This window comes from Opisthocomus hoazin, chromosome 8, assembly GCF_030867145.1.
Source record: "Opisthocomus hoazin isolate bOpiHoa1 chromosome 8, bOpiHoa1.hap1, whole genome shotgun sequence".
NCBI classification, from domain to species: domain Eukaryota; kingdom Metazoa; phylum Chordata; class Aves; order Opisthocomiformes; family Opisthocomidae; genus Opisthocomus; species Opisthocomus hoazin.
Genome location: NC_134421.1, coordinates 9785653 through 9811890, shown reverse-complemented (window position 1 = coordinate 9811890; position 26238 = coordinate 9785653). Strand labels below are relative to the sequence as shown.

Sequence of the window (26238 nt, the reverse complement as noted above, 5' to 3'; positions counted from 1 at the left end):
GCTGACATTCTGCAGTGACGTTATTCATTGCCTGCACCTCCCTGTATTTCTCCTTCACACAGATTCCCCATTCAGGACATCTGTCCTTCCTCCCTTTAGCCTGGCGGTGGTCCTCAGCCCCTCTACCCCAGCAAGGCAGATGACCAGCAGGAACAGGTCTCCTCCAGGCCACCACATGCCCTCTGCCTGGGGAATTCATACCCAGTGGCAGGTTTTCTAGGGGGCTCTGCTCAGATGACTCATCCATCAGCAAGCAGGTAGCTGTGCACTAAGTTATCTACAAATCCTTCCCAACTAAATTATCCTGTGATCCAGTAGGAAAGCAGGTATTTCAGCCTTATATTGAACACATCTCACCCAAGTATCTTCCTGTCATTGCAAGAGAATAGATCAAAAGAGACCAATGGCCCCACTATTTGACTTCCTATTGCCTTCTGGTTATACAATTGGCATTCACAAGTTGCTAAAATTGCTCTCTTGAGCAAGCCTGCTTGTCAAAGACCATTTTGTGAAAGCAATGGGATGTGCAGACCTGTCTTCCTGCATCTGTGTTGGTGAGGAAATTATTATAATGGGAGCAGGGATTTTCCTCTCAGTGGTTACTAGCTGCTGTGTTTTAAATATGCAAGTTAGTTGTCTGGTAGCTTTGAGTGCCTCCAGACTTTGAACATGGCATGATACGATGTGTTCCCTGCAGAATGGCAGTGACTGTAGGGTGTTGTTCCACTTATTTCAGTGCTCATATGGCAGCATGGTAGGAAGCCACCTTACGTTCAGTTTAAGGTGCGTGGCTATCTCCAAGAGAACTGCAAGAGAAGACAGCATTTGTGGGAATGACTGGTGCAGTGTAGTCCATGAGAATCCAAAGCTGAGAAGCATGACCAACTTCTAACAGACTTCTTCAAAGACCCCGTAACCAGCCATCACCATCAGAACACTGTCTTTCTGTCAGCACTTTATCCTGCTTTATCCGTTAGTGGACAGTTCTTCCATTCAGAACCTTCCTTGCCTAAAAAGGTAGCTTTGCAGAGAAAGCATTGCCTGGAGACTAGAAAGCATTGCCTGGAGACTATTGAGAAAGACAACTGTACTTCAACACCTTGTGCAGTTCCCTGGAGGCAGGGGGAAGTATTGATTCTTGCAAAAATCCACAATAGCTGGCACCACTTATCTCAGTCAAGCCAAGTTCATCTTCAAGCGCTGTGCATCCTGACTTTGTTTCCTTTATAGAATACAAGTGACAGAAATAGAGGAAAATGAGGGGATGATAAATTATCTAATGTAATTGCTGTGTATTGACTACTATAAAAAAGTAAAGTCAAACAGAAGTTAATGCATTAGAAGCAGAACAAAGTAAAAAGGTCTTGAATTCAAACACATCCTCTGAACCCAAAGAAGTCCAACTGCTATGCATCAAGCTGGCAGTCCTTGGAGAGTCTCCTGGAATATCATGGGGATGAATGGTTTGTTCCAAAATACCGTAGTGTGGTTGTGTAAATAGGGCTTCTCCACCTCAAGTTTTGATAGCAAAGAGTTTGCCTTCTAATAGAAAAATGTACCCAAGAGCCACCTATATCTTTCTAGTCAATATATTTTTTTTTCCCCCCAAGAAGACATAGGAACAAAGGCAACAAGTCATCTTTGTGGAATGCATTGAGGAAAACCAGCACATTTGTAGGAGACAGACATAAGTCTGTAACTTACACCTTGGCCTTTGAAATCTGAGGTTATGTTTTCCTTAGGCTCAGTTTTCCCATGAAATGCCTTGAATTTGAACTTTGTTGAATTTGGAGGCACCAGTTAACAACTGTATTAGTCACAGCTGCATCTCCTCAAGGAGTTACCATGTCAGCATCTTGTACCCAGGCCTTTGAAATGTAGCAGTCTGCAGTCAGATCAAGTGTCAAACGTCACTGCAGGGTTTTTATAAAAAAAGTGAAATTGCAATCCGACAAAAAGAAGAGAGGTGCTAATGCACTGCCTGCAACAGCAGTGAAATGACCAGCAAAATCACCGGAGAAAGCTGTGCTTGTGAGATATCAGCTCACAACTTATCTCTGAAATCTTGTTTGTGGGGTAAAAAGATAGGAAGAAAAAGTTCCTGGTGCCCAAAGAACGGTGGATAATGCACTTGAGGTTTACAGCCTGTAATATAGCTACACACATAGCCCTTTACTACTAGTAAGGAGCTCTTGGAAAAGGTCCCAACAACTACTGGGAGCTGGTACTCTTCCCAGGTGCCTAGGACACAAGCAGGATCAGGGGAAGGGCTAGGAGAAAAGGAGGAGAGGGAAGAAGTGGAAAAGAGCACAGGTTGGTACTGTAACCCAGCCCTTCGGACGCCCTAACATAAAGGTTAAAAGTTTATTGAAAAACAAGGCCATCCAGGAACTCCTGAGTGTGCACTCACATGACAGTTCAGCAGTGTATCCAAGGACGATCCAGCAGTGGAGGATGTGGTAAACCCAGGATGAATGACCCGTTGAACTTTGGGTGTTTCAGAAAGCTTTTGAATTTTTTTTGTTTGTTAGTAGAAGCAGAGTCTGTGGAAAAATCTTTGCTCCGAGGAGTGAATTTTTTTTCTTTAAAGCATGAAAGTGTGCTTTTACTTTTCAGCCTGGAGATGCAATCTACCCAAAAGATGAAAATGGAAAAATTATCTACCATAAGACAGACTTATGTGCCACTTGGGAGGTAAGCAAACACAGCATCCTTCCATATATGCTTTAAAAACACAGATCCTCAGTTTTATTTATGACCTTCGTAACAGAGCTGGGGCATATTAACAGGGCAGATGGATCAAATTCTACTAGCTTCATGGATAAGTTTTACTTCTGTGCCTAGGGATGTTTCTTCTTACCATCACTTAATTTTTATAACAAAATGAAACCTTGTCACAATATCTCACATCCACATTCCTTCTTTCAGAGCATGCACTCTACATTTGGTAGTTGAGGTATCTGTAGGTTTTTACCAGTCTCTCCTCTTTATCAGATCTTTGCCCCAGGAGAAAGCTGGAGCCATGAGAAGTAACTGGATCCTCTTCAAAAAAAGGAAGCTTTTCACCTTCAAGTAAAACAGAATTTGCCCTACAGCTCACCAACAAAAAAAACCAAAACTACACACAGAAAAACCCCAAACCCTTGCCATCAGAACAAGTTCACTCACTTCTAAATCTTATTATCAGATGAGAACGCAAGGTTTTTCTGCTAACAAAACTTGGAGGGAAATAGCATTTGCCTGAAAGATTGCATCCTAAATTTGTTTGTGATGCACTCTAGCCCTATAGCCAGATGTGTCCTTAAGCCTACCGCCACTTGGCTTCAGGATCTCAGGTGAGGCAGAAAGTGAGATTGCCAATCTCCTCACGCTCCTGCCTTTTGAAGCCTTGGACACTCTAATTCACTGCGAAATCTGGTCCACTCTCCTTCTGCACTAGTTCTGCTGCAAAAGCATCACTAATTCAGGCCAGTTCGCACCAAGAGAGGTAACACAGGCTGCAACACGCTCCACTCCAGCTTGCACTGTCCAGAGCTGGATAGTCATGTCCCAGTTCAGCTCTACACAAGGTACAGCAGATAAAGATGGAGAATTGGTGACATTCTGAGCAAAAGTTCAGAGGTGGAGAGACCCCAGGGCGGGCTTGGGCTTTCCCCTGGCAGATGAGCCATCCCAGCAGGGTCTCAGGGGGAACGGGGACTTCCACATTAGCAGTTTATGTTACCCTTGCCTTTTGGCTGATGCAGCTGATTCTTCTCTTTCACAGCCTAGTCGCTCAAATGTGGAAAGCAATAGCTGTCCAAACACTATTACATTTTTATCTTCAAGCTGGTGCTTATTGTAAAGGATATATTGTAGCAGGTCACTCTCTTCAGCTACAAAGTCCAGAGGAAAATAGGTGGTGGTGAGTGCCTGCAAATAATAGCATCAATCCAAATAAAACTGGCTAAACTCAATCCAGACAATTTCACTCTCTCAGTATGGTGCTAGCAGGCAAAAATGGCTCCAGATGACTGTATCTGCTGACTTGTCACTGAGTGATGCAAAGCATATGAGGCCAACTAGAGGTCATCAAATACCTGGTACATCTCACCTCCCTGCTTTCAGCTCCTGTGAGGGAGAAAGCAGTAACAAAACTGGCGGGAGGGGCATCCAGCTCCACGGTGGGGTTGGGTCTGCCTCCAACAGTCACCGAATCATTTGTGTGCATAGCTCCTGGGAGCAAAGCGGGAGACTGCAGGAATGGACCCTCTTCCCCCTTAACAAGCCAGCAGATGAAGCTCATGGAGACCAGGGCAGGTATTCGTAGCCTGTATTCACAAGGCTTTCTCTGCTATTAGGATTTGTGTGAAGTGCAGAATACCTAAAATTCCTCTCTCCCCCACACCTTTTTTTTTTTTTTTTCTACTTTGAACTGTACTGAAGTTTTCTGTGATGGCTTTGTTCTATGCCTTGCCAGATATTTAGGTGATTTCACTGGAAAGAGACTTCATATGAAAAACTCTCATACAATCAAAGGGAATAAATTGACTTATCAGGAAAACAATCTTTCATTCACTCTCACTTCTCCAGCTTTAAGGCAGTGCTAAAGCAGCATAAAGCAAGCAAAACTCTTTGAAAGCAGATGTCTGGCACTTACCTATCTATATCTCAGATTAATCTTTCTGCTCTCCAGACAAATTCTACCTTCACAGGAGGTATAAAACATTCAGGTTTGGTCTGGAAAGCGGGTCTACCCAGGAACAGAGTTTAGAACAGTAGGATGGCACCAGCCCTTATGCTAGTAGAGCTGTTAGTTCTGCTGCAGCAAAAGTTTCTCTGCAGTTGCAAGAAAGGACTATCTTCCACCTACCCCTAAAGCACATGTTCCACGGAATCAAGCCAACATGTGGGACTCCATTGCTCTTTGCTTTCTTTGCAGGCTATGGAAGCATGTAAAGATGCAGGCTTGGCAAAGTCTATTGGAGTATCCAATTTCAACCGCAGGCAGCTGGAGATGATCCTGAATAAGCCAGGACTTAAGTACAAACCTGTCAGCAATCAGGTACGACTACAAGCCCACAGCGGTGCCTGTCCTGATGCCACTGCCCTGTGGGGAACGCAGAGGTAACAGGCAGCCCAAGCTACTGCATGCAGAAGGGTGATGTACACTTTGCCACAGACGCTGCCCTCCATACTGTCACGCTTCCACTTGTAGCTCGAAAATATTACTCATCCTATCTAGGCTAAAGATAAATATTTGGAGATGCTGGAACGATCGCTTTCCTCTGTTCCTGCTCCAGGACTATAAAACTGGTGCCTCTGTGCCAAGCTCTGTAACGAGGTTCAATGCTGAGTCAATGCAGACCTTAAATCTTTGCCATGTACCTGATTTCAAGTCCAAAAAATTCAAGACAAACCATTCTGAGCTAGCCAGTCTGCAACGAAGCCATGTCTACCTCAGCTGACTCCAAACCAAAACAACCCTAAGTATCAGCGATCCTGCCTGAGTCACTCTAAGCTTCCCAAGTTTAAAAGCCATTAGAAGTAACTCCTAAATTTCCTGTACTTGCTCTCTTGTGCCCTTCCCATAAGACATCAGTAAGAGTCAAAGAAAAACCTGAATTAATGAGGAGAACCCCCATTCAGCAAGTGACTTGAGCTGAACAAGCCCATGAAGATGACAGGCATGTCTGAGTTAAATTACAGTAGTAGGGCTCAGAGAAGGCAGTAAGTGGCAGTGACCCATCTGAATGCCCAATACCTTTGACTCTGGCATTTGGCAGCTCACTGCATTTCCTAGAAATCACTGGGCAGCCCTTCTGACTCATCTGGCACAAACAAATATCCCCATTAACAGTATCAGAGAAGAGGCCAGAGACCAACTGGGATGTGGCCTGGAAGGCTGGGATTGACATGCGACGGGGCAGGGAGGCTGGCTGTAGTCTTCAGTTCTGTCTTTGGCCTGCAGGGAAAGGCAGCCTTTGAGAGGAGGAAATTCCAGCACCCTTCAATGGTATTAACATGCCCTGCGGGTGCAAAATGCAATCGCCGTTTCTGACGTGCCCCCAAGACTGCACTGAGCATTGCTGCTGCTTCCTGAATTGAGAAAAGCAAGGCAAAAAATTTAGCCCATCTTAGGGCAGCTAGCCAGCAAGCTGTGACAGCTAGCTTCAGGCTGCCTGCAAACAGTGGTTGCTCTGTCACCTTGTAGGCATCCCTTTCCCAGAGACCAAGAATGCCAGAAGATCCCTGCTGCCTAAGGGAGTATCCCTATCCTAAGGGAGTGATGCATAATATTTGCAATGTGGGAGGGCAGAGCTTGAACAAGATCATAACCATTATGGAGGTGCCTCACCTTTTACATATCCTCCCCTCACCTTTCTATCTTGGACAGCTTATGCCAACATTTACCCTAAAAACAACATCAGATTAGTCATCCTGAATGCAAGAGGCAGAGAAAAAAAAAAAAATCTGATGGGTTAGCTTCTCAACCTACTTCTTTAGTGAGCTTCCCTCACCTCCACCCCCCTTACTTATTGCCACCTCTCCACTGAGGGCCAGTGAAAATTCCCTGCAGCCAAATTATAATCACAGATGTTGATCTGCTGTCTATCAAAAAAAAAAAATCCATCACCCAGCAATGTACAATTAGACAGTAGCTACAGGTTGAGTATGGCTATTCCTTAACTTACACATATCCTTTCCTGAAAGCAGCACCTGGTCTGTAGCGCTCAAATATTGGGACACCATCTGCTTCTGTATCTGATCCTGTTCATTCATCATTCTTTCTACGTTACTCTTGTAGGTGGAATGCCATCCCTATTTCACCCAACCCAAACTCTTAGAATTTTGCAGACAACACGACATTGTTATTGTTGGGTACAGCCCACTGGGAACCTCAAGGGATGAAACATGGTAAGTCCCCATGTTACTTTCTAATAGCAGGGCCACTACCCAGGAAAAGAATAACAGTTCTCCACTGCTGGGTCTCTGTGCAACACACCTGCGTCCCCATTTTTCACAGGAGTTTTGAGCTTCAGTGTCTAAATATTACTGTTGTGAATGTAAACTTGCAAAACTCCTGCTGCGTGCTGTCATCAAAAAACACCAGGTGTCTGTCTAGGAGGTCACCTTAGGTGTCCTCTAACAGAAAGCAAGTGTCTGCAACAGGAAATTCTGAGGGTTAGGTGAGAAAGTAGAAACTAAGTCAACATTAGGACATCACATAGGAAGTTGCCTTTGACAGCCCACCAACATAAATGCCAAAGCTTTTCTCCCGTCTTTCACACTACTTGCCAAAAAGGTGCAGTATTCTGTCCACAAACCAGCAGATGCTGCTATGTTTCGACATTAAAGGTAATGAGGGTTTTTTTTGTTTTCTTTTTTTTCCAATTTTCTTCCAGGGTAAATGTGTCTTCCCCTCCTTTGCTGAAGGATCCTGTGCTGAATGCCATTGGCAAAAAGTACAACAAGACCGCTGCACAGGTTGCTTTGCGTTTCAGCATCCAGCGAGGTGTGGTGGTCATCCCAAAAAGCTTCAATCCACAACGAATCAGAGAGAATTTCCAGGTAAGTTTGTACTCTGATGGTGCATTGATGAATCCACTTACATGGGCTTAGCCCCTATAGAAGGCAATTTTCCAATTTCTTTCTGTAGGCACAAGGCTTGACCAGTGTCGAGTTTTGTCACATTTCATGACTTTTGTCCCCATCACTTAATGGTACTACAATATGATGACAATAGAGCAGAGTAGAGAGGAAATTTTGGTGTCTTTAACCCTCTGAAGTGGCTAAAGTTCCAGCTGGTTGTGTATCCCAGAGCACCAGCTGCTACAGTGAGCAGCACAAGCAAGATGAAGTAGTTCGTTGGGTCAGCAGCCCAAGGTTGCTGGCTATAGGTGTTTGGGAATGACCAAGTTGTTTTGCCCAGTCTTCAGGTACAGGGCAGCTTTTATAAGGAAGGATTGTTGCATACAGATGTGCCAGAAAGGCTCATAACCACACCACCAGAAAGCATCTGGCTTGACTACCATGCCCAAATAAGCATTTGTTCCCATGTCCCTTGCAGCACTCCCCACACCGCTCCCCACTTTCCCTGCCAACGTATTGCTTCCAAAGCTGGTGGCCCAGTACTTGCCAGACTCCTCCTCTTCTTGCAAGAGAGTGTCAGCAAATGTGACTGTACTTACTCATGTCCTTAAGACTTTTCTATAAATACAAGCAAGTATGGATTTGTGGGGGAGATTGCAGGGGGGGAGGAGGATAGATTGGAGTTCTGAAATCTGGAATGTATGAACGTTGATTGTGTCAAGAAATGCTAACTTGTTCCTAACCTCTCCTTCCATTAGATCTTTGACTTCTCACTCACTGAGAAAGAGATGAAAGAAATTGAAGCCCTGAACAAAAATGTTCGTTATGTGGAACTGTTAATGTAAGTTCGGGAGGAACCCTAGATCCCCACAGAACATCCCTGTCTTTTCAGATGATTAAAAAAAAAAATCACTTCCTTTTAATATTAATTTTTGTATAAACAACCTTATTTTAAAGTAAGGTTTAATTACAGGAGGTCTTTAATGTAGCCTGAATATGCTCCGGTACCCATTGCAAAAATAAGTGTGCAATACTTACAGCTCAGATATCAAAAGCCCACCTAATAGAAACTGACTGTATCTGGCTACTCCATCTCCTTAAACACTTTCTGCTGTATGTTGTAATGGCAATCTCAGCCACTCACATGGTGTAGCATTGCCCCTGTCTAGCAGTGTGGCTATCGGAGCTGAAACGAAAATAGGAGCACTTTCTTTTCTTCCCTCTCCTTCCTACCTTCACGTCCAGTGCTCAGCAAGCCATGTTGCTGCTTGAGTACAATGGCTTATGGATTGCGAATCTAGTGTTTCCAGAGGCAGCTTATCCTAAATTGCCATGTGGAAGGCTAAGGGTTAAGAGCACTGCTACGTGAAACTACAGGGCTGATTTAGGGAGGGCTCTGTTCCTTCTCACTGAAGACTTCAGTCAGAACATCAAAATTTGCCTGCCCAAATTCCCTATAAAAAATGTTGAATCTTAGTGACCACAGGTGGTCAGAAAATTGGTTTTGGCCTTCCCTCTGACACTGTCTTCTTCAGTGTTGTGGTCTAACCTGGCAACCAACAACTAAGCACCAGACAGCCACTTGCTCTCTCCTATCCTTCCTCCGCAGCAGGATGGGGAGGAGAAACAGACAAGAAGGGAAACTCATGGGTTCAGATAAAGACAGTTTAATAAGACAAAAAATGAAATACTACCAATAATAATAATAATAATGAACATACAAAACAAACTTAAAATTATATGGTATGAAATATTTCCACTGGCCAGCTTGGGCTGGCTGCCTGGCTCTGCTCCCTCCCAGCTCCTGCACACCTGCCCATTAGCTGAACATGGGATACTGAAAAAAGTCCTCGATTTCTTAGCAACAACTAAAAACATCAGTATATTAGCAACAGTCTTCTCATACTAAATCCAAAACACAGCAGCTACTGGGAGGAAAATTAACTCTATCCCAGCTGAAACCAGGACATTCAGTAATCTCCCTCTCCTGCCATGATGTTGAGTTGTACCTTCTTGTATGTAAAGCAGAAAGCCATGCAGCTTGTTTGACTGCTAGACCACTTCCTAATTATGTGTTCTGAGAACTAACAAGGTTTGATCTCTTGCTGCTTGTGATCTAAAGCTTACCACCCAATGTAATTTTGTTTCTCCTGAAGGCTACATTACCCCAGAAGGCTCAAAGTAACCCAACATCTCCACTTCAGGAGAATGACCCCATTAGTTTTTCCTTTGGCTCAAAAGTATGTACAGTTTATGGCCAAACTTTATGCTTTCAGCTTTTCAGGGCACTCAACGTGTAGCCACATACTAAAGCTCAATTTCCATCCATTGCTGTATTTACCTTGGTTTATCTGTGTCTTGCCAAACTGTAGTGTGCTCAAGCACTAAAAGTAATGAAAATCAGGAGCTTCATAGCACACTAAAGCGTTGACTATTGCCCAAAAGATGGGAGGAATGTCGCAAAGGAACAAAAACCACTTGTCGTCCTGCATAAATATAATTGGAAATATGGACTACGTTAAAAACACCGTAATAGAGTTCATCTTTCACATTTAAGTTCAGCCAGGTGCTCTGAAGCTTTAGTTTCTGAAAACGTGAAATAGCCTTCCATCAGTTAGCAGCGCTTAGTTCCAGAAGGCTTCTCACAAATGGCCTAGCAGATTCTTACGTGTGTTTTGGTATTCAAAGTTGTTTGGTTTTTCATAGCTACATTGAGCTATAACATCATTTAAACTTTTAGCGATTATATACACAAAATGTAACCTTGGTGCAAACGCAAGACCCTTTTCCAGAAGCAAAGTTAAAGGATGTAAAGGCCCACAGGAGAAGAACTTTCTAAGCTACCAATCCAAAAACTAATAAACTAAATACTTTGCTTTATTAGACTAGATTTGGTCACAGGAGGCCACTGAGGACAAGGAAAACAGGATGCATAGAATGAACATTGCCAGCTCTATTTTTCACAGGAGTGCTATGTTTGGGGAAAGTGCTTAAGTGAAGTGTGACCTCAACTGTAAAATATGCCTTCTTGGAAAGGTGCTATAAGGAGCAGCTAAACATATACCTGCCTACTATGTGTTCTCACACTGAAGTGTTTGGAGTTGACACCGCAACAGATGAGTTACCAACCTAAAGAGATTTCTTATTTCATCCAGCAATATGCATCTGAAAGTCAAACAATCATACAGAAAGACTTCCGGTTAGTCAACTTCATGCAAAACCTTCAGCTGCTGTGTTGCAAATGCCAGCAGGAATGGAAAAATTCAGCTATCCTCTGGCTCTTCCAGTTATCAGCTACCATGGGTACTGGGTGCAAATCTCTTGTTCTGATGGTGTGAGTAAGCCCATACTAACAGAATATTGCAGTCAGTGGAATGAATTAACAAGTTAAGTAGCTGAGCAGAAAATGGAGGTTTTGTAAAAATAAATACTCCAGGAAATCCCAGCCCAAAATGGTTTCTTCTCCCCTTGGAGAAATCCAGAAGTATTGTGCTGGGCCGGTTTTACATTAATCTGCCTGCTTGATTTATGTTGTGCTCCTCGTATCGGCTGTGGATATTCTTTCTTACCTGTTACTCCAAGCTGCATTGACTCCTCTGAGTGAATCACTTTCACTCAAAGGACTCAGACCTGTGAACATGTGAGATCTCGTTAGCAAGTGTGCTCCACAGACGGAAAGTAGAGATTACAACACTGGCAACTCAGACATTGTCAAATTATACTGAAACCAAACAAGCCAAACTGTTGTGGCTTGTTTTTTTGAACCAGCTCAATCTGTTAATGTGCAAACACTTTAGCTTGGCTGAATATTGGAATGAAATGTTTTAACACAACCAATTCAAAATGTTTGATTCCTTCCAGTTAGTTAACTTCAATATTGTGAAGTGTATCCTTCCCAGACTGAAGGATTCACAGCCAGGGTAAATGCCTGTATTTGTTGTTCTCTGCTGTAAGGCAAGGCAGCCAGCTGCCATGGTGCACCTGAGAACGTTCTTCAGAAGTTTTTGATTTTGCTAATGGAAGGTGTTTGTCAAGCCAAGGCTTGTGGTTTAGCATCATATTCTCAAACAAACAGGAAAACCCACCACAAAAACTATCCACCTCTCTCCCAAGTCTGCCAATAATGGGCAGTGTTATTTTTTCACCTGCAGTTGACCCTGGGAATTTTCTTCTTGCCTTTTCTAGCGATCCCGGATCATGCATCTTCGCTGAGCACAGAGTTTTTAAAATGAAGCCTGAAGTGTCTTTACCTTTGGTAGTATGCAGCCATGAACATCCCTTTCACCCCTGAACTAGGTCACTCCAAAGCTTCTTTGTAAATTCTCTGCCACTGGTGCTATTAATCTGGCAGAACATCTACATCTAGGCTGAGCTAGAGGACAGCCAGACTTAGTCTGGCTATGGAAGCCATTTGGAGAAAGCCCCGTACCAGACCCAGGCCAGTTCATCGCAGCTTTAAGTGTATAAGCCAAAGCAGTACAGTCTGGTGTCTTCACCTCTCCTTCAAATATAGCCCTTATTTTTGAGAGTCTAGACATCTGAACAAAGAATTTTTCCCCTTCCACAATGCACACATAGTGAAGACATCCCCCTTCCCTACAACACTCCTACTAACCTGAGTTAAATCCACAAATATAGTGACAATAGCTGACATCCAAACTCTTCCCCCTCCCCCATCTGTCCTTAAAGTACACAGTCTGTAGGCCTGAAAAATGCCCCTTCACTGTCATCTCCTTAAATGTACAGGTTTGTTTCCAACTCTGCAGGGAAGATTAATCAGAGCAGACAGCTTCTGAATAAGTAGAAGAGCCTTCCATGAAGGCCACCTATATATTGCAAGGAAGAGCAGATGTTTGCTAGGTGCAGGATGACTGTATCAGTGATGTGATATTCTGCTTCACCCAGGAAGCTCACTTGTTCAATCTGACCTATCCACAGGTGGCGTGACCATCCAGAGTATCCCTTCAGCGATGAATACTGAAAACAAGATCTGTCCGGGCAGGTTCCTAACTCAGTGCCATTAGGCTTCGCTGAAAGAGACCCAGCGTTTGGTGCTTTGACTTCAAGGGACACTGCTCAAATCCGCATTAAAAACATGACACTTCCTCTTGTTTTGTCAGTCTCTTATTGCTACCGAAGAGCAAATCTGTTTAACCTCCTGAATGTCTGTTTTTGGCTTAGGAGGCTTTAACTCTGAGCACTGAAGCTTCAAAACCGACAGCTGATATAATTGAAGATTTCTCTTGAAAGCAGGCTCACTAGTTCGAGCCAAATCATTTTCATTCAACAGGACATTCTTCACCGAATTTGAAACAACAAGTTCTGCTTCAGTAGAGGTGAAGCAGTATAATTTTTGTTTCACAGCTCACGTGAGAGCAAGTTCGGTGTAGGGAACTAATTGGATTTGAGATATACGTATGCACATATGTATATTGATGTATAGATACATTCACTGCTTCATGCAGTGACACCTGTTTCACTCTGACTAGAGTATTCTTTAGCTACACACGAGCTGCGTTCCATAGGTACACCCCAGCTGGCTCCGCATACAACTAGTTCGAGCCCTAAAGAGTTGTACCCATGTTGATATCCCACCCCTACATCAGCTGAGGCCCTCAGTGGAGCACAGGGGAGTCTACGACTATTACATCTATACTTGAGCTGCTATACGAGAATGGCATTGCATACTGTGCATATGCAACCTGGAGACAGCACTAGTGAGAGCCTCATACCACAAGAATAAAAATCCCTTAACCTTCTTTCCTGCTCTGCAAACTGGTTCACTCCAGAAAATGTCTTTTTACTTCAAAAATTCTTAGTCTTTTGTATAAAGTTCTGACCAAGACAAAACTGAATGAGTAAGCCAAGTTTTAAAGGAGGAGAAAGTTGTATTTTGTTAAATACCACTTTCTGCCATGCTTTGAGACTGGAGAAAATTGGCAGGTCCAAGCAAGGAGTAGGAATCAGGCAAAAGAAACTGGGCTGAAACCTGGACAATTCTTTCAATCTGTCCCCAGCTCTCCAAAACTTGGGGACAGGAGCATGGACACCAGGGTAAGGAAGACTGACACCTTCAGCACGAATTTCTTTTTCGGAGGTTATGTTTGCTCAACAATTTTTGCAGCCTGTAGGTATGTCAGCCTATACCCACATTTGCAGAAGGCTACTTTCGTTTCCTCTAGTACCCAAGTACTCCAGTTTGCTGCCACAGATAGGGTACACTGGAGAGGTATTGGAGAAGAAACTGAACCATACGCAGAGTACTTTGTGTACTAAAACATGCGTACTGCTGTTGGAAAATGGGTCATACAGAATCTTCAGTCCATAGCATCTGCTTTTATTTCTTACCATTGATATTTGTTATCCCCAAAGTGACTCCACCAGGAAAATGTCAGAGCATACCGCTTATGGAGACCCTTCTGTTTGGTCAGGGTGTGGTCCTCAGAGCTGAGGCAGAGAGGTACTGAGGTGACCATTTCACAGGAGGAGCGGGCAAGGCTCCGCATGGGTCTAATGCCAGTGAAGCCCTGGGTGAGCTCAGTAGGCACCACTAAAGAAGCCTCTTCATGAGGACAGGGGGGTGGCCTTCACGTAGCATTTCTAAACCCATTTATAAAGCTGTGTCAACAAAGGAGCATTCTACTTGTCGGAGGTTACCCAAGGGCAATTCTCATTTTATTCTATTACCCACTTAGACCAGAGGGGGAAATAAAAGAAGGTGGGGGAGTTATAGCTGAGGAGGAAGATGAGACATTAGAAGTCTGCTGGTATAGATCTAAGGACAATCCCAAGGTCAGGTGGAGCTCTGCTCCCAGGGGTGGCCAGAACCACTATCACAGCCCTGTTTTGCCCCTTTGCAAGCAGCTGAGGGCCTGGCCAAAAGCCTGAACAAAATCCAAGTCTAAATAAAAGTGCCAGAGGGCAGCACAGTTACCGCCATACCCAACGTGTTGTTCCAGTTGCTTCATAAGTACAAGCCTTAAATAGAGCTACGAGGCCTCAAATGCTTAACAGTAGCACTGTACAAACTTTTGCACTGTAACTTGACCAGGTGCAGGTCTCCTGCCACAGCCAACATTCGGGTCAGGTTTGGCAAAGCTCTTGTTTTCGACACTGCAAATGTCAACTAATGCTCAGCTGAAACACTTACAGCAGCCCCTTTGCAGCTAGCGGCTCCTTCCAGACGTCTCCCCCAGAAATTAGGCAGTGCCTGAGGTTCTAATAAATCTTGACTTTGTACGTGTGAGTAAGGAAGACAACATGCTGAAGCCTCTAACAGGAAACACCCTATAATCAAGTCTTCAATCTACTGAGTTAATAGATTGTGAGAGTTCCCCCAGCTCAAGTCATGCCAGCAAATCCCTTTTTTTCCCTCCCCTGAAATTTTAATAGAATCCTCCTCCTCCTTTGCATTGCCTCATTTGAATCTGGTGAAAAAGGTTCAGCCTCTTCCCAGGGACAAATGCTCCCATACTCATTTTCATAGGTTATGAAACTGCTACTGACGTCTAGCCTAGTTTTTCCCCTGCTTTGCTTAGTTTCAGACCGTTGCTCCCCATTGTTCTCCATCTTGCCCTACAAAGAAAAGGTTTAGAGGAAGAAAATAAACAGGGCTGCAGATGGGGGCTTGGGAAACACATTCCACCGGCAGCTGCACAAAGGGACAGAGAAAACCCAAACCCCAGCCTCACGTACAATCCGCTCACATCTAGCAAATTTCAGGGGCTTGTTGAACACACTGCCTGGTGCAAAGCACGTCGCTTGGAAGCGCCGCACACAGCCCTGCTCCAACTGGAAGGGTCAGGCACGGACAGAGGGGGCTCCAGCACCTCCTGCTCCGATAGCAACCGCACGTGACAAGAATAGACCCAAGTGTGTACCAGGAAATCTTACTCACTTTTACCGTAAGTAACCCGAGTAGTTTGTGACTCTTCCAGTAGCTGCAAAGTGAAATGAAATCCAGACCAAAGAAGTTTGCTTCAACTGTGCACAAGTGACCTTATGGCAAAGAGAAGAACAAGTAATGCAGCGTTTTAGGTCCTTTTTGCAGCCCAACAGCTGCTCCGGTCCGGCCAGCAGAAAGCCAGGTGATCTGCTCACACCCCCAGCAGCAAAACAGTCTCCACAGCCATAGATCAGAGCACGGGCTGTCAGAGGAAGAGGCATTCCCTGTCGGCACACAAGCTCAGGGAAGAGCACAGGGCTCACAGCTTGGCCATTCCTTGGGCACGTGCATGCTCATGCTTAATGGCTGCAGCAATAAGGAAGCACTGCTGAGCAGTTATCGTGTGACACGGTGGCATTACCCCCCCCGCACTACATGGTTAGCCGAACTTGTTTGCCCATGGGGAAGCAGAGCTTCATCCTCCCCAAGACTAAATAAGTGCGTGACCTGGACAGGCTGGAAAGCTGGGCAGAGAGGAACCTGATGAGGTTCAACAAAGGCAAATGCAGGGTCCTGCACCTGGGGAGGAACAACCTCATGCACCAGTACAGGCTTGGGGTGGACCTGCTGGAGAGCAGCTCTGCGGAGAGGGACCTGGGTGTCCTGGTGGACGACAGGTTAACCATGAGCCAACAGTGTGCCCTGGCTGCCAAGAAAGCCAATGGAATCCTGGGGTGCATCAAGAAGAGTGTGGCCAGCAGGACGAGGGAGGTTCTTCTTCCCCTCTACACTGCCCTGGTGAGGCCCCATCTGGAGTACTCTGTCCAGTTCTGGGCTCCCCAATTCAAGAAAGATGAAGAGCTACTGGAGAGAGTCCAGCGGAGAGCTACAAGGACGATGAGGGGACTGGAACATCTCCCCTACGAGGAGAGGCTGAGGGAGCTGGGCTTGTTCAGCCTGAAGAAGAGAAGGCTGCGAGGGGACCTAATAAATGCTTATAAATATCTGCAGGGTGGGTGTCAGGAGGATGGGGCCAAGCTCTTTTCAGTGGTGCCCAGTGACAGGACAAGGGGCAATGGGCACAAACTGAGGCACAGGAAGTTCTGTCTGAACATGAGGAAGAACTTCTTCCCTCTGAGGGTGACGGAGCCCTGGAACAGGCTGCCCAGTGAGGTTGTGGAGTCTCCTTCTCTGGAGATATTCCAGACCCACCTGGACAAGGTCCTGTGCAGCCTGCTGTAGGTGACCCTGCTTCAGCAGGAGGGTTGGACTAGATGACCCACAGAGGTCTCTTCCAACCCCTACTATTCTGTGATTCTGTGCAATAGGACTCTGCTTCAGAAGGGCCATATACCGAGTTTTCCCTGATGCTGTGCAGGTGCCCACAAGAGGAACAGGGAGAACAGCAAGAGGCAAAGTGGGATGGGCCCTGTGTACATTTTATAGCCTTACATTAAAGAATGCCCTTTGGATTTATAGCACACATTTTTGTACCTCAAAGCTATCGAAATGTTTTACAAGGGTGTGTAATGTGTCCTATGAAGCAAAGGGCAAGTGGCCATACCAAGCCACCAGCCAGAATTAGGGCAGTTTTGGGTAGACAGAACCAGACACATGGGAAGAGAAGGCAGTACCTCCCATAGTTTTCATCCCTTGCCTGCCATTAAGGCCAAGGTGCCACAGAACTGGGTGCTCTGCAGTAAAATCTCTCTTCCCCTGGACAAAGTGTAACAATAACTGAGGACAGAAAGTGAGTTCTGCAAAGAGTAGGAGATGATCGGAGGCCACAAAAGACATAGCCTTTGGTTACGTACAGCAGGGTCCTTGCCTGATGAGGCCTCCTCACTTTGTTCTTTTCTTCAATCCAACAAACCCCAAAAGCTGCTCACCTCCAGACTGGCAGGGTATTTAACCATTACAATATCCTTGGGACATGCAAAGCAATTCAACAGCAGAGAGGCTACTATTTTCCTTAACTAATTAAGATCTCCTGATAACCAGAATCAAAGCTGATTCTTCAATATAGTGTGTGAATTGGTGAAGCGTGGAAGCAAACACCGGGGTTGTAGGGACTCTTAGAGGAAAAGAAATTACATGCCTGGCATGTGCAAGACATCTCTTGGATCTCTGCAGTGATCAGAGAGGACAAACTCAGATCCCTCATGTACAGTAAATCCAATCTGTAGATTTAAGATTAGATACCACCTTCCTCACTGTTAATAGCAAAGTCCCCTTGTTGCCATCCACCAAACTGAAACGCTTTGAAATTAATTGGTTTGGTATTTGCAAGACAGTTCTCTTACTTGCTAAGGCAGAGGAAGGTAGAGAGCTGCTGTTCCCAGACATTTTGCCCAGCTCTCAACAGGACACAATTCATACATCTAGAGGAAAGCACAGAGGTGGAAAAGAAAGTCCATAAAAGAGTGACATCTTAGAATGAGATTCAACATGCTTATCTCACTTGTGACCTAAACTGCAAACACATTTGCCTTTGGGGGTGGGGTAATCAGCATGCAGTTGAGTACTAGTGCAGATTTTGTACTAATTGACCCTCAGCAGTGCCATATTTCAGCTCTTCCCAACATCCTACTACCCTGGAGCAAAACCCTAGCTTATAATAAAGGGCTCAGAGTGCGAAAAACAAAAAAGTTAATTTTAATTTTTCAATGCCAGACAGACTCCTCTGGGAACTTTAACTCAACATGTATGAGCAATACAACAGGACAACACATTGCAAATAAAATGCAAAGCAGAACCAAATGGAAAAAGAGGAGGGAGAGAAGAAGCTGCAAGAAAGATGACACGTGTGTGGGTAAATACATACACATGCACACAGAGGGGCACTGCTCGATGTAACTGCTCAGTTTTTGCTCTGTAGACTGCAAAGCTACCTGGATGGCGGCCTCAGATCAGTACAAGGTCACTGAACACAGCAAAGGCAAAATCCTGCACTAGAACAAACGCGCACTCAATTACAAGTAAAATGAGAGCTCATGATGACCTAGAATATGTCTCAGAGCAGCCTCAAGCATAACGAGGAAAAAGCCGTGCAAGCACAGGGTGCTGAGGACACTGGATAGGATCCTGCCAACATTTCGGCACATATAAAACAGGAGGGACTCTGCTGACTCAAGGTTTACACCAGTATAAACACACAAAATGGAGGCCCCATGCCCTCAGTGCAAGGAAACTCATCCTAAATTTTCTGTTCCCCCAGTTAGCCTCACCAGTATTGTTCTCCCAGGTTGGGGCAGACCCTGTGGAAAGCTTGCACAGAATATTTTGTCTTTGTGAACTCTTAAGAAAGCCGCTTTGCTCCTCATGCCACTATTTCTCAGCTTCCACCTACAGGGCAACACCTAGAGCTCCTCACATTTGAAATAGGGAAGTTTCCAAGAAAGGTGACCCCACCAGCCCACATGTTCAGTACTGATGTCCACAGGCAGTCCAGAATAGCCCAAACTAGCTGTTTGGCAGCCTACTTTGTGTAGTTCCTCCCTGCTTTTCCACAGTGGTCGGACTACAGTCCTGCATTGTTTTTCTATAGGATGATGAGGAGATTGACTACATTGATCTGTACTTGATGAACTTCAACAAATAATGAAACGTAAAGGCAATCTCCAACATTCAGAAAAGTCCTTCTAAGTCATAGATCAGAAATCCACACCCTCATTCAACAAGTCAGTGCCACCTCTCTAGTCCCCTGTGAGGGACGGTCCTCCCAATATAGAGTAGAAAAAAAAACAACAAAGCAGGAAAGTAAGAGGTAACATATTAGAAACACCTACGTGATTTAGAATGTCTACTCATTTTTTTCTAGGCATGGCATTGAGAGCACACCAGCTGTCATGAATTCCCTGGGCAACCCACACTTCTCCAGGCCTGATACCAAGTTACTTGGCTGATGGCCTTGCGTTCACAGAATTGGTCTGTTGGGCATGGAAGAGTTTGAGGCAATAAGAGTGCTCTAGGAAAGAACAGTTGGGAGGGCAGCATTATAGCTCCCTTCCCTCAGCAGTTACAGGACTGAGAAGTGGTACCCCAAGTCAGGTTCAAATCTTTCTGGGGTTTAAACCTACGTCTCACCTCATCCAGTCACCAAGCTGTACAGTCTACTGTAAGGGATCTGGCTCCATCCACCCCACCAAACTTTTCAGTTTTGCATGAGAAATTCATCAGGGTGAAAGAGGGAAGGGCTTGGTTCGCTAAGAAACATAATGCACTTTCTTGGAAAGGAGGGCACTTGCAGTCCAGCCCTCACTCAGGTCACTGCTGACTGGAAAACACTCCCACAGCACAAGGACCAAAACTTTCCTGGCTTGCGCTATGGCTCATTCCTATGCTATGCAAGTTGCTCTCTCTGCTGTTTCTTTTGGACACCACACCAATTATATTATCAGAGACGATTCACGGCGTTGGAAAGCATGATGTAAATATCCCTTCAGTCACAAAATGCCTAAACATGAAGTCCACCGCAATCTTAGGGCTTATTACCACAGTGAGAGCAAACCCTATAGCATCGCTTAACCAAACACTCACCCCAGCAGGCTGCACAGAGGTACTACAGGTCCAACTGAATTAAGACATTGATTTGCACCTCCCTCTCACCCAATTGCTCCAGCACTCTACAGACATTAGTGATTGACTTCGTATCACTATCTTCGTCTCCTCCAAAACTTATTCCTTTGATCCTTTTTACAGCTAAACACATCTATCCAGGTTCTCTGCTCTCTCCTAAGTTTCATTTTACCACATACCTGAACTAATTCAAACTTGACTGTGAGTGAGGGTCCCCCTCACACGCTGTTACTCCCTGCAAAGATCTCTCAGCCACTTGTCCCCGTTCTTCTGGTTTCCTCCCATCCACTGAGGAAACAGACCTTGACATGGCCCACCTCCAGGGAAAGGTCAATCACCTGAGATATTTCCCAGCTCCAGTAAAATTCGACATTTAAAAAGAGTGTTGAGTGTGAAGTATTTCCCTCCTGTGGCATTTGTGACGGAAACGTGGGTACGCTGTGGTAGACCATGAGAATTACAAACCGAAACTAATTAGGAGAGAGAAAGCATAAGGAAACAATGTTGTACACCTTTCAGTCACTTTGTCCCTCTGAAGGATTACGAACTTTATGTGGAATAAAGGCCTGATGTGCTCACAGAATACAGCCTCTGGCAAAGTGGCGACTGGAAAAGGGGTAAAGATGGTGGTGGGGAAGCCAAGCAAGCCAGCTGACAGGTTACGGAATCTGGCCTGTTTAGAGTGGCACAGAAAGAAGCAAGATTCTGTTGCAAACCATACAATGAGGGAGAGGCATTCACATCTGTACCTATAGCCTATATCATGTTGCAGGAATAAGAAAATACTCAAAGAAATCAAAGAGCATATGATCAGTAAACATATGAGGTTTGAACTCTCTGGAATTCGTGGCTACAGCCATTAAAGTGTCAGACCAGGGCGTTGGGGTTTGAACCTGATGGCTTGTGTAATGGCCAGTGCACAGTACCTCTGTGTCGGATACTGCCTAGCTAGCTGGATGGGAACGTGATGGGAAGAGAACTTTCCCACCTTGCCCTGCATGCTGCACACAGGATTGTATGACTGAGGACTCAAAAGGGATTTGCCTGGGGCCAGAGTCAGCCCATGCTTGGGGCTTAATACTTTCAAGTCACCTTCGATAAAAGCACCTTTTTTAAAAAAGTAACTCCAGTGCTCCAAGAGGAAGGCCAGAAAACAGAGATCTAGAGCTTTTCAGCCAGGAGGCTGAAAGTATGTATGACTGCAAGCTTGCACCAGCACGAACACAGGGGCTGGGAACCCTGCGCTCTGCAGAGCCCTGCACACGTTTCTACGGGGAAGTGCTGGGGTGAGGCACGTCAGCCTCCCCAGGCACCCAGAGCACCTCCTTTGCTATGTACAACACTTCACTGGCACTGAGAAATCACAGGCAGAAAGCAGCACAACAGCCTAAACCCAACACTTGCACCACAGATACACTACACAGGGAATACTGCTCAGGTCTAATAAATAAAACAAAATCCTTCAGCCCTTTGCATTAGCTTAGCACCAGGTTGATATTAGCCACTGTTTAACCAGCTAGCCTGCCACAAATTGTTTCATGTTTTGCTTTGTACCTTGACACTTTCTGTTCACAGAAAAAATTACACATAAACAGGACTGAAGCAAAACCAAGAAGCATTTTTCCTCCTACACTCACCCAGACTTCTTTCAGTTCCTCAGAAATCACTGCAGCATCCCACCTTGCACTCCCATCCTCCCAGCCAGGAGGAAGCAGGTTCCTGCCTCCCCAGAAGGAGCTCAGCAGCCCAAGTTACCAGAGCAGACTTCATTCACCTGACACTTCCTTCCTTTTTCTTTCCACCCCACCTGCCCCTGTAAGTGCAAACATCTTACCTGAGGGAAGTAAAAGGCACAGCAAAACCAGCAGACCCCACCTCAGCAGCTTGAAGTGGAACCAGGGAAGAAACAGACCAGGAACCCTCACATTTAAGAGATCCAGAAGCTACGGTGAGCTTAAGTGCTGCTAATTTAAAAAGTCACAGGTGCAGCTAACCTCAGTTATCCCACCCTGAGAGGGGCAAGAGGTAGAAAAAATCCCCAGAGCAAGTCTCTGTGCTAATTTGTCAGTGTTGCCCAGGGGTCAGGCTGTCAGGTGAACCACTGAATTTGGGAAAATAACAATCTGTTGATGGCTTTTAGCTTACTTTTTTCTTTCCACTACATATGAAATTTATCTCTAGTGTTTCTGGGTCATCAGTCTGCAGATCTGCCTTAGTCATCCAGCTAGGGTGTTCACAGAAGCATAAATAAATGAATCACACTCTTTGCAGACATCGCTGTGAAATAATTCCCTCCCTCTCAACTTTCTTGTGTTTCCCCAAGTCGAGGAAACTAAAGCCTGAAGCAGCAGCACTGAGTGTGCTTTTGTTGTTGCCTGTCTCACCGGGCAGCTTTGCAGCAAAGCAACCTGCGCACAGCTCTGATGCTGCCTGCACACGCGGGCAGCTCGTGCTCGTGGGCCTCGTCAGCCCCGCTGCAGCAGGAGATGGTGGGCAAATCCATGCCTGTCATGGCAGCACAGCATAGGCACACCTCATACACATCCCCTGCTTCTGGGACTGGGATGTCTGTCTATCCGCAGTTTTCTTAGATCTTGAAAATGAAAACGCCCTGGTTGCCAAGAAGTCCAATGGGATCCTGGGGTGCATTAGGAAGAGTGTGGCCAGCAGGTCGAGGGAGGTTCTCCTTCCCCTCTACACTGCCCTAGTGAGGCCTCATCTGGAGTACTCTGTCCAGTTCTGGGCTCCCCAGTTCAAGAAAGATGAGGAGCTACTGGAGAGAGTCCAGCGGAGGGCTACGAGGATGAGGAGGGGACTGGAGCATCTCTCCTATGAGGAAAGGCTGAGGGAGCTGGGCTTGTTCAGCCTGATGAAGAGAAGGCTGCGAGGGGACCTTATAAATGCTTACAAATCTCTTCAGGGTGGGTGTCAGGAGGATGGGGCCAAAGTCTTTTCAGTAGTGCCCAGCGACAGGACAAGGGGCAATGGGCACAAACTGAGGCACAGGAAGTTCTGTCTGAACAGGAGGAAGAACTTCTTCCCTCTGAGGGTGACGGAGCCCTGGAACAGGCTGCCCAGGGAGGTTGTGGAGTCTCCTTCTCTGGAGATATTCAAGACCTGCCTGGACAAGGTCCTGTGCAGCCTACTGTAGGTGACCCTGCTTTGGCAGCGGCGTTAGACTAGATGACCCACAGAGGTCCCTTCCAACCCCTACCATTCTGTGATTCTGTCACTCTGTGAAAGGAAGTAGGTAAGAAAAGGCAAAAAGATAAGCTCAAGATAAATAACATTTAACACTCAAAATTCATCCTACGTGCGGGCCCAGAGGGCTTGAATCCATGCTCTGCACTGGACTGTTTAGGTAATATTCTGGGAATCATCCTACCCAACACGGGACAGCAGTAAATGGAAGGAGATCTGCTACAATCTGTCTTGGTTTGTGGGGTGGGGGCCTTGGACGGTCAGTGCTGACCACCACAGCATTGACTTTTGGTCCCACAACGTTTATGTCACCAAGGTTGCACCTGAGACTCTGGTAGGCAGGATCTCCAAGTGCCTGCAAGGGGCATGGATGTCAGAAGAATGTTTAGAGAGGAGATGTAAGCCTCAGTCTACTTCCAGAGTGAAATAAACACTAATGTCTTTGTTGTAGGAAGGCTCCCATTTCCAATTTCTCTCTCTTGGTGAGAAACATGAAGATTTTCCTTCTGAAAATCCAGAGGATAAGTATTTGGCCTTTCAGAAACTCGATAAGAACGAAAGGAGTGTCCATCACCCTTTAACCAGCTACCTTCTCCAGTCAATTAGCAGAGCATTAAGCAAGGCCATAGCAGACCTTGGTTTTCATCCCTTTCTGACCCTTAAAGATTTGCTCCCCTTGGCATTTTTGAGGGAAGTGCCCCAGGGCAAGGTTTCAGGAGATCGGCTGTACCTGTGTGTCCACAGCTCTTCCAGGTCAGGCGGTGAGTGTAGACAACTCACAACAATCTCTGCTGGAGAGCTCTGGCAGCCTTCTGAGCAATCAAGTTCTGCGCTTCAGTTCATCTGGAGGGTTAAAGTTTGCTTGTCTCTAACTGCCTACTGTTTATAGCAGGAAACCCAAAGAGCACTCCCAGGATCCCACAAGCAATTGCCCTTGCCTATTTGTCATGCACAAAGATGGGACTTTCCACCCGTGTGGGGAACACTATACTTTGGTCTAATTTCCCGAAGATTGCGTTCCTGCCGGGATCAGCCTTCCCTTCAAGCTGCCCCTTGTTGAAAGATCTTGAGAGAGAGCCATGCAGAAGAGATTTATGTGCACAGTGACCTCATTTTTTTCCGTCCTTTCACTGATTTTTTTTTTCTTTTTCTATACCTTAAGTGATCATCACTAAAAATTGTATTTTGCGAGTTTCTGAGTGTGATGTTCAGTGTGAACCTCCTGTGAATAAATTAGATCAGATCATTTCCCTGAACCAGTCTGAGACAAGACAGTTCTCAGGACTTGCCCACAGTTAGTTGTTTTCTGCATTTCTAGAAATCCACGGAACAAAATTACTTTGCCTTCAGTACTTTTATAAAACTTTCCTCTTCCAAACAAGGTGTAGAGGTTGTTATTACATTGTTACAGCTCCACAGAAGAAGTTTTTCCTCCAACAGAAAACTTCTCCTGTGGAAATATTTCATCTTTGGTAATACATGTATAATGAAGTTATAAAGTTTTATTTCTTTATGTATGTGCTTATGTTTGTATTGTCCATTCTGTTTAACACTTTATCCACATTTATCAATATACCTACATATCTCTTCTGTGAGTTTGTGTTGTCTTTTAATATAAGGAAGCATCATATTAGCACAGTGTAAAGAGCAGTGCATTTACCTGGCACCTTGACACTTAGTCTGTCTTCATTCCCCATCAAGCAAGAGTCCCCCCATTTTAATTAATACTCTGTATAAATCTAGCAAGCTAAAAAAAAAGCATAACTGAAAATCCATGACTCCTTCCGTCTAACAAACATATCTAGTAGCCTAAAGTAAGCAGTCATCTGTCTGTTCAAGTGATCAAATGGAACGAAAGAGAGCTAGCCATAACACATCCAGCCTTATTTACTGGCTCCTCTTTCCGTTCCCAGCTATACACACCACTGGATCTCTGACTTTACCAGAGTGATTCATTTCACCAGTGTCAGAAGAGCAAAGCACTGTAATGCTCCTGCACGGTTCTCAGAGCTGCAGCCAATGTCAATGCCCTGCTTGCACTGATCTCCACCGACGCACGGATGTCTGCATACTCCCGAAGCCGCCTCTGTGTCGTTGGCACTCATGGGTCCCCGTGCATCGACTAAATCATGGTAGGAGAGGAAGAAACAGCTAACGAATGTTTCATGATCTACAGAAAAAATACAGAAAAGAATCTGAACAGGACCACAGAAGACCATCCAACCCCAGCATGAAACAACCATACCATTTTGACAGATGTTCCTTAAGACTTTCCTGAATGGGATCCACACTTTCCCCAGCAATCTGTAGCAGGGCTGAATTGTCCTTGTTGGTACAAAAAGTTTTACCTAAGTCTGAACCAAATCTTCCCTTGCTGCCTTTCACAGTCTCTGCCTCTTGTTCTGTCCAACAGGGACTCAGCCCTCCTGGTGAGGTGCCCTCACTCTCTCCTGCTCCCAGCAAATAACACATGACAGTTGCAGGGCTGGGTCTTTTACCACAGACCTCCAGGTTGTCTTGAAGGCCTTGGGAAGCTTTTTGAGCTATTTGGAGTAAATGTTCTGCCAAGTCCTTTGAACTAAACATCTACAGCTTGCAAGCAAAGGAGGATGGGTCTCAGTGACTTGCCCATCTTCTTCCAGCACCATGTTTTGTCACTGAGAGGCTCAAGTTAGACACCATTTCCATCTGAAGACACCTGAGCACTTGAGAAAGCTATGTTCCCAAAGCACACAAACTGCCACATCAGATCAGATCAGATCGTCTATGAAAAATAATGGGAACTATGGGAAAACCTGTCCATTGGAGAAATATTCTTTTAAACACCCATCAGGTACTGGGCTGGGTCATGCCTTGAAATGGTGAGGAAGTTATACTGAAAGGTGGTTGATGACTATGAGATGGAAAAATGTTGTTTTGGATTTGCAAAAAAAAAAAAAAAAATTCTTTCCAGCAAACAGAAAAAAAATTAATAGGATGAGTTGTCTGCCTTCTACAAATTA

At 45.2% G+C, this 26238-nt stretch overlaps 1 protein-coding gene across 1 annotated transcript in view; it reads left to right on the top strand.

Annotated features, from left to right (window-relative positions):
* AKR1D1 (aldo-keto reductase family 1 member D1) overlaps positions 1-12677 on the top strand; it is a 36085-nt gene extending 23408 nt beyond the window's left edge. Inside the window, exons 4-9 of the mRNA XM_075428051.1 lie at positions 2617-2694; positions 4922-5044; positions 6788-6897; positions 7386-7551; positions 8331-8413; positions 12511-12677. Of these exons, the coding sequence (XP_075284166.1) occupies positions 2617-2694; positions 4922-5044; positions 6788-6897; positions 7386-7551; positions 8331-8413; positions 12511-12553 (603 nt within the window). The 3' untranslated portion in view covers positions 12554-12677. The remainder of the gene's footprint in view (positions 1-2616; positions 2695-4921; positions 5045-6787; positions 6898-7385; positions 7552-8330; positions 8414-12510) is intronic.
* The last annotated feature ends 13561 nt before the right edge of the window (positions 12678-26238 follow it).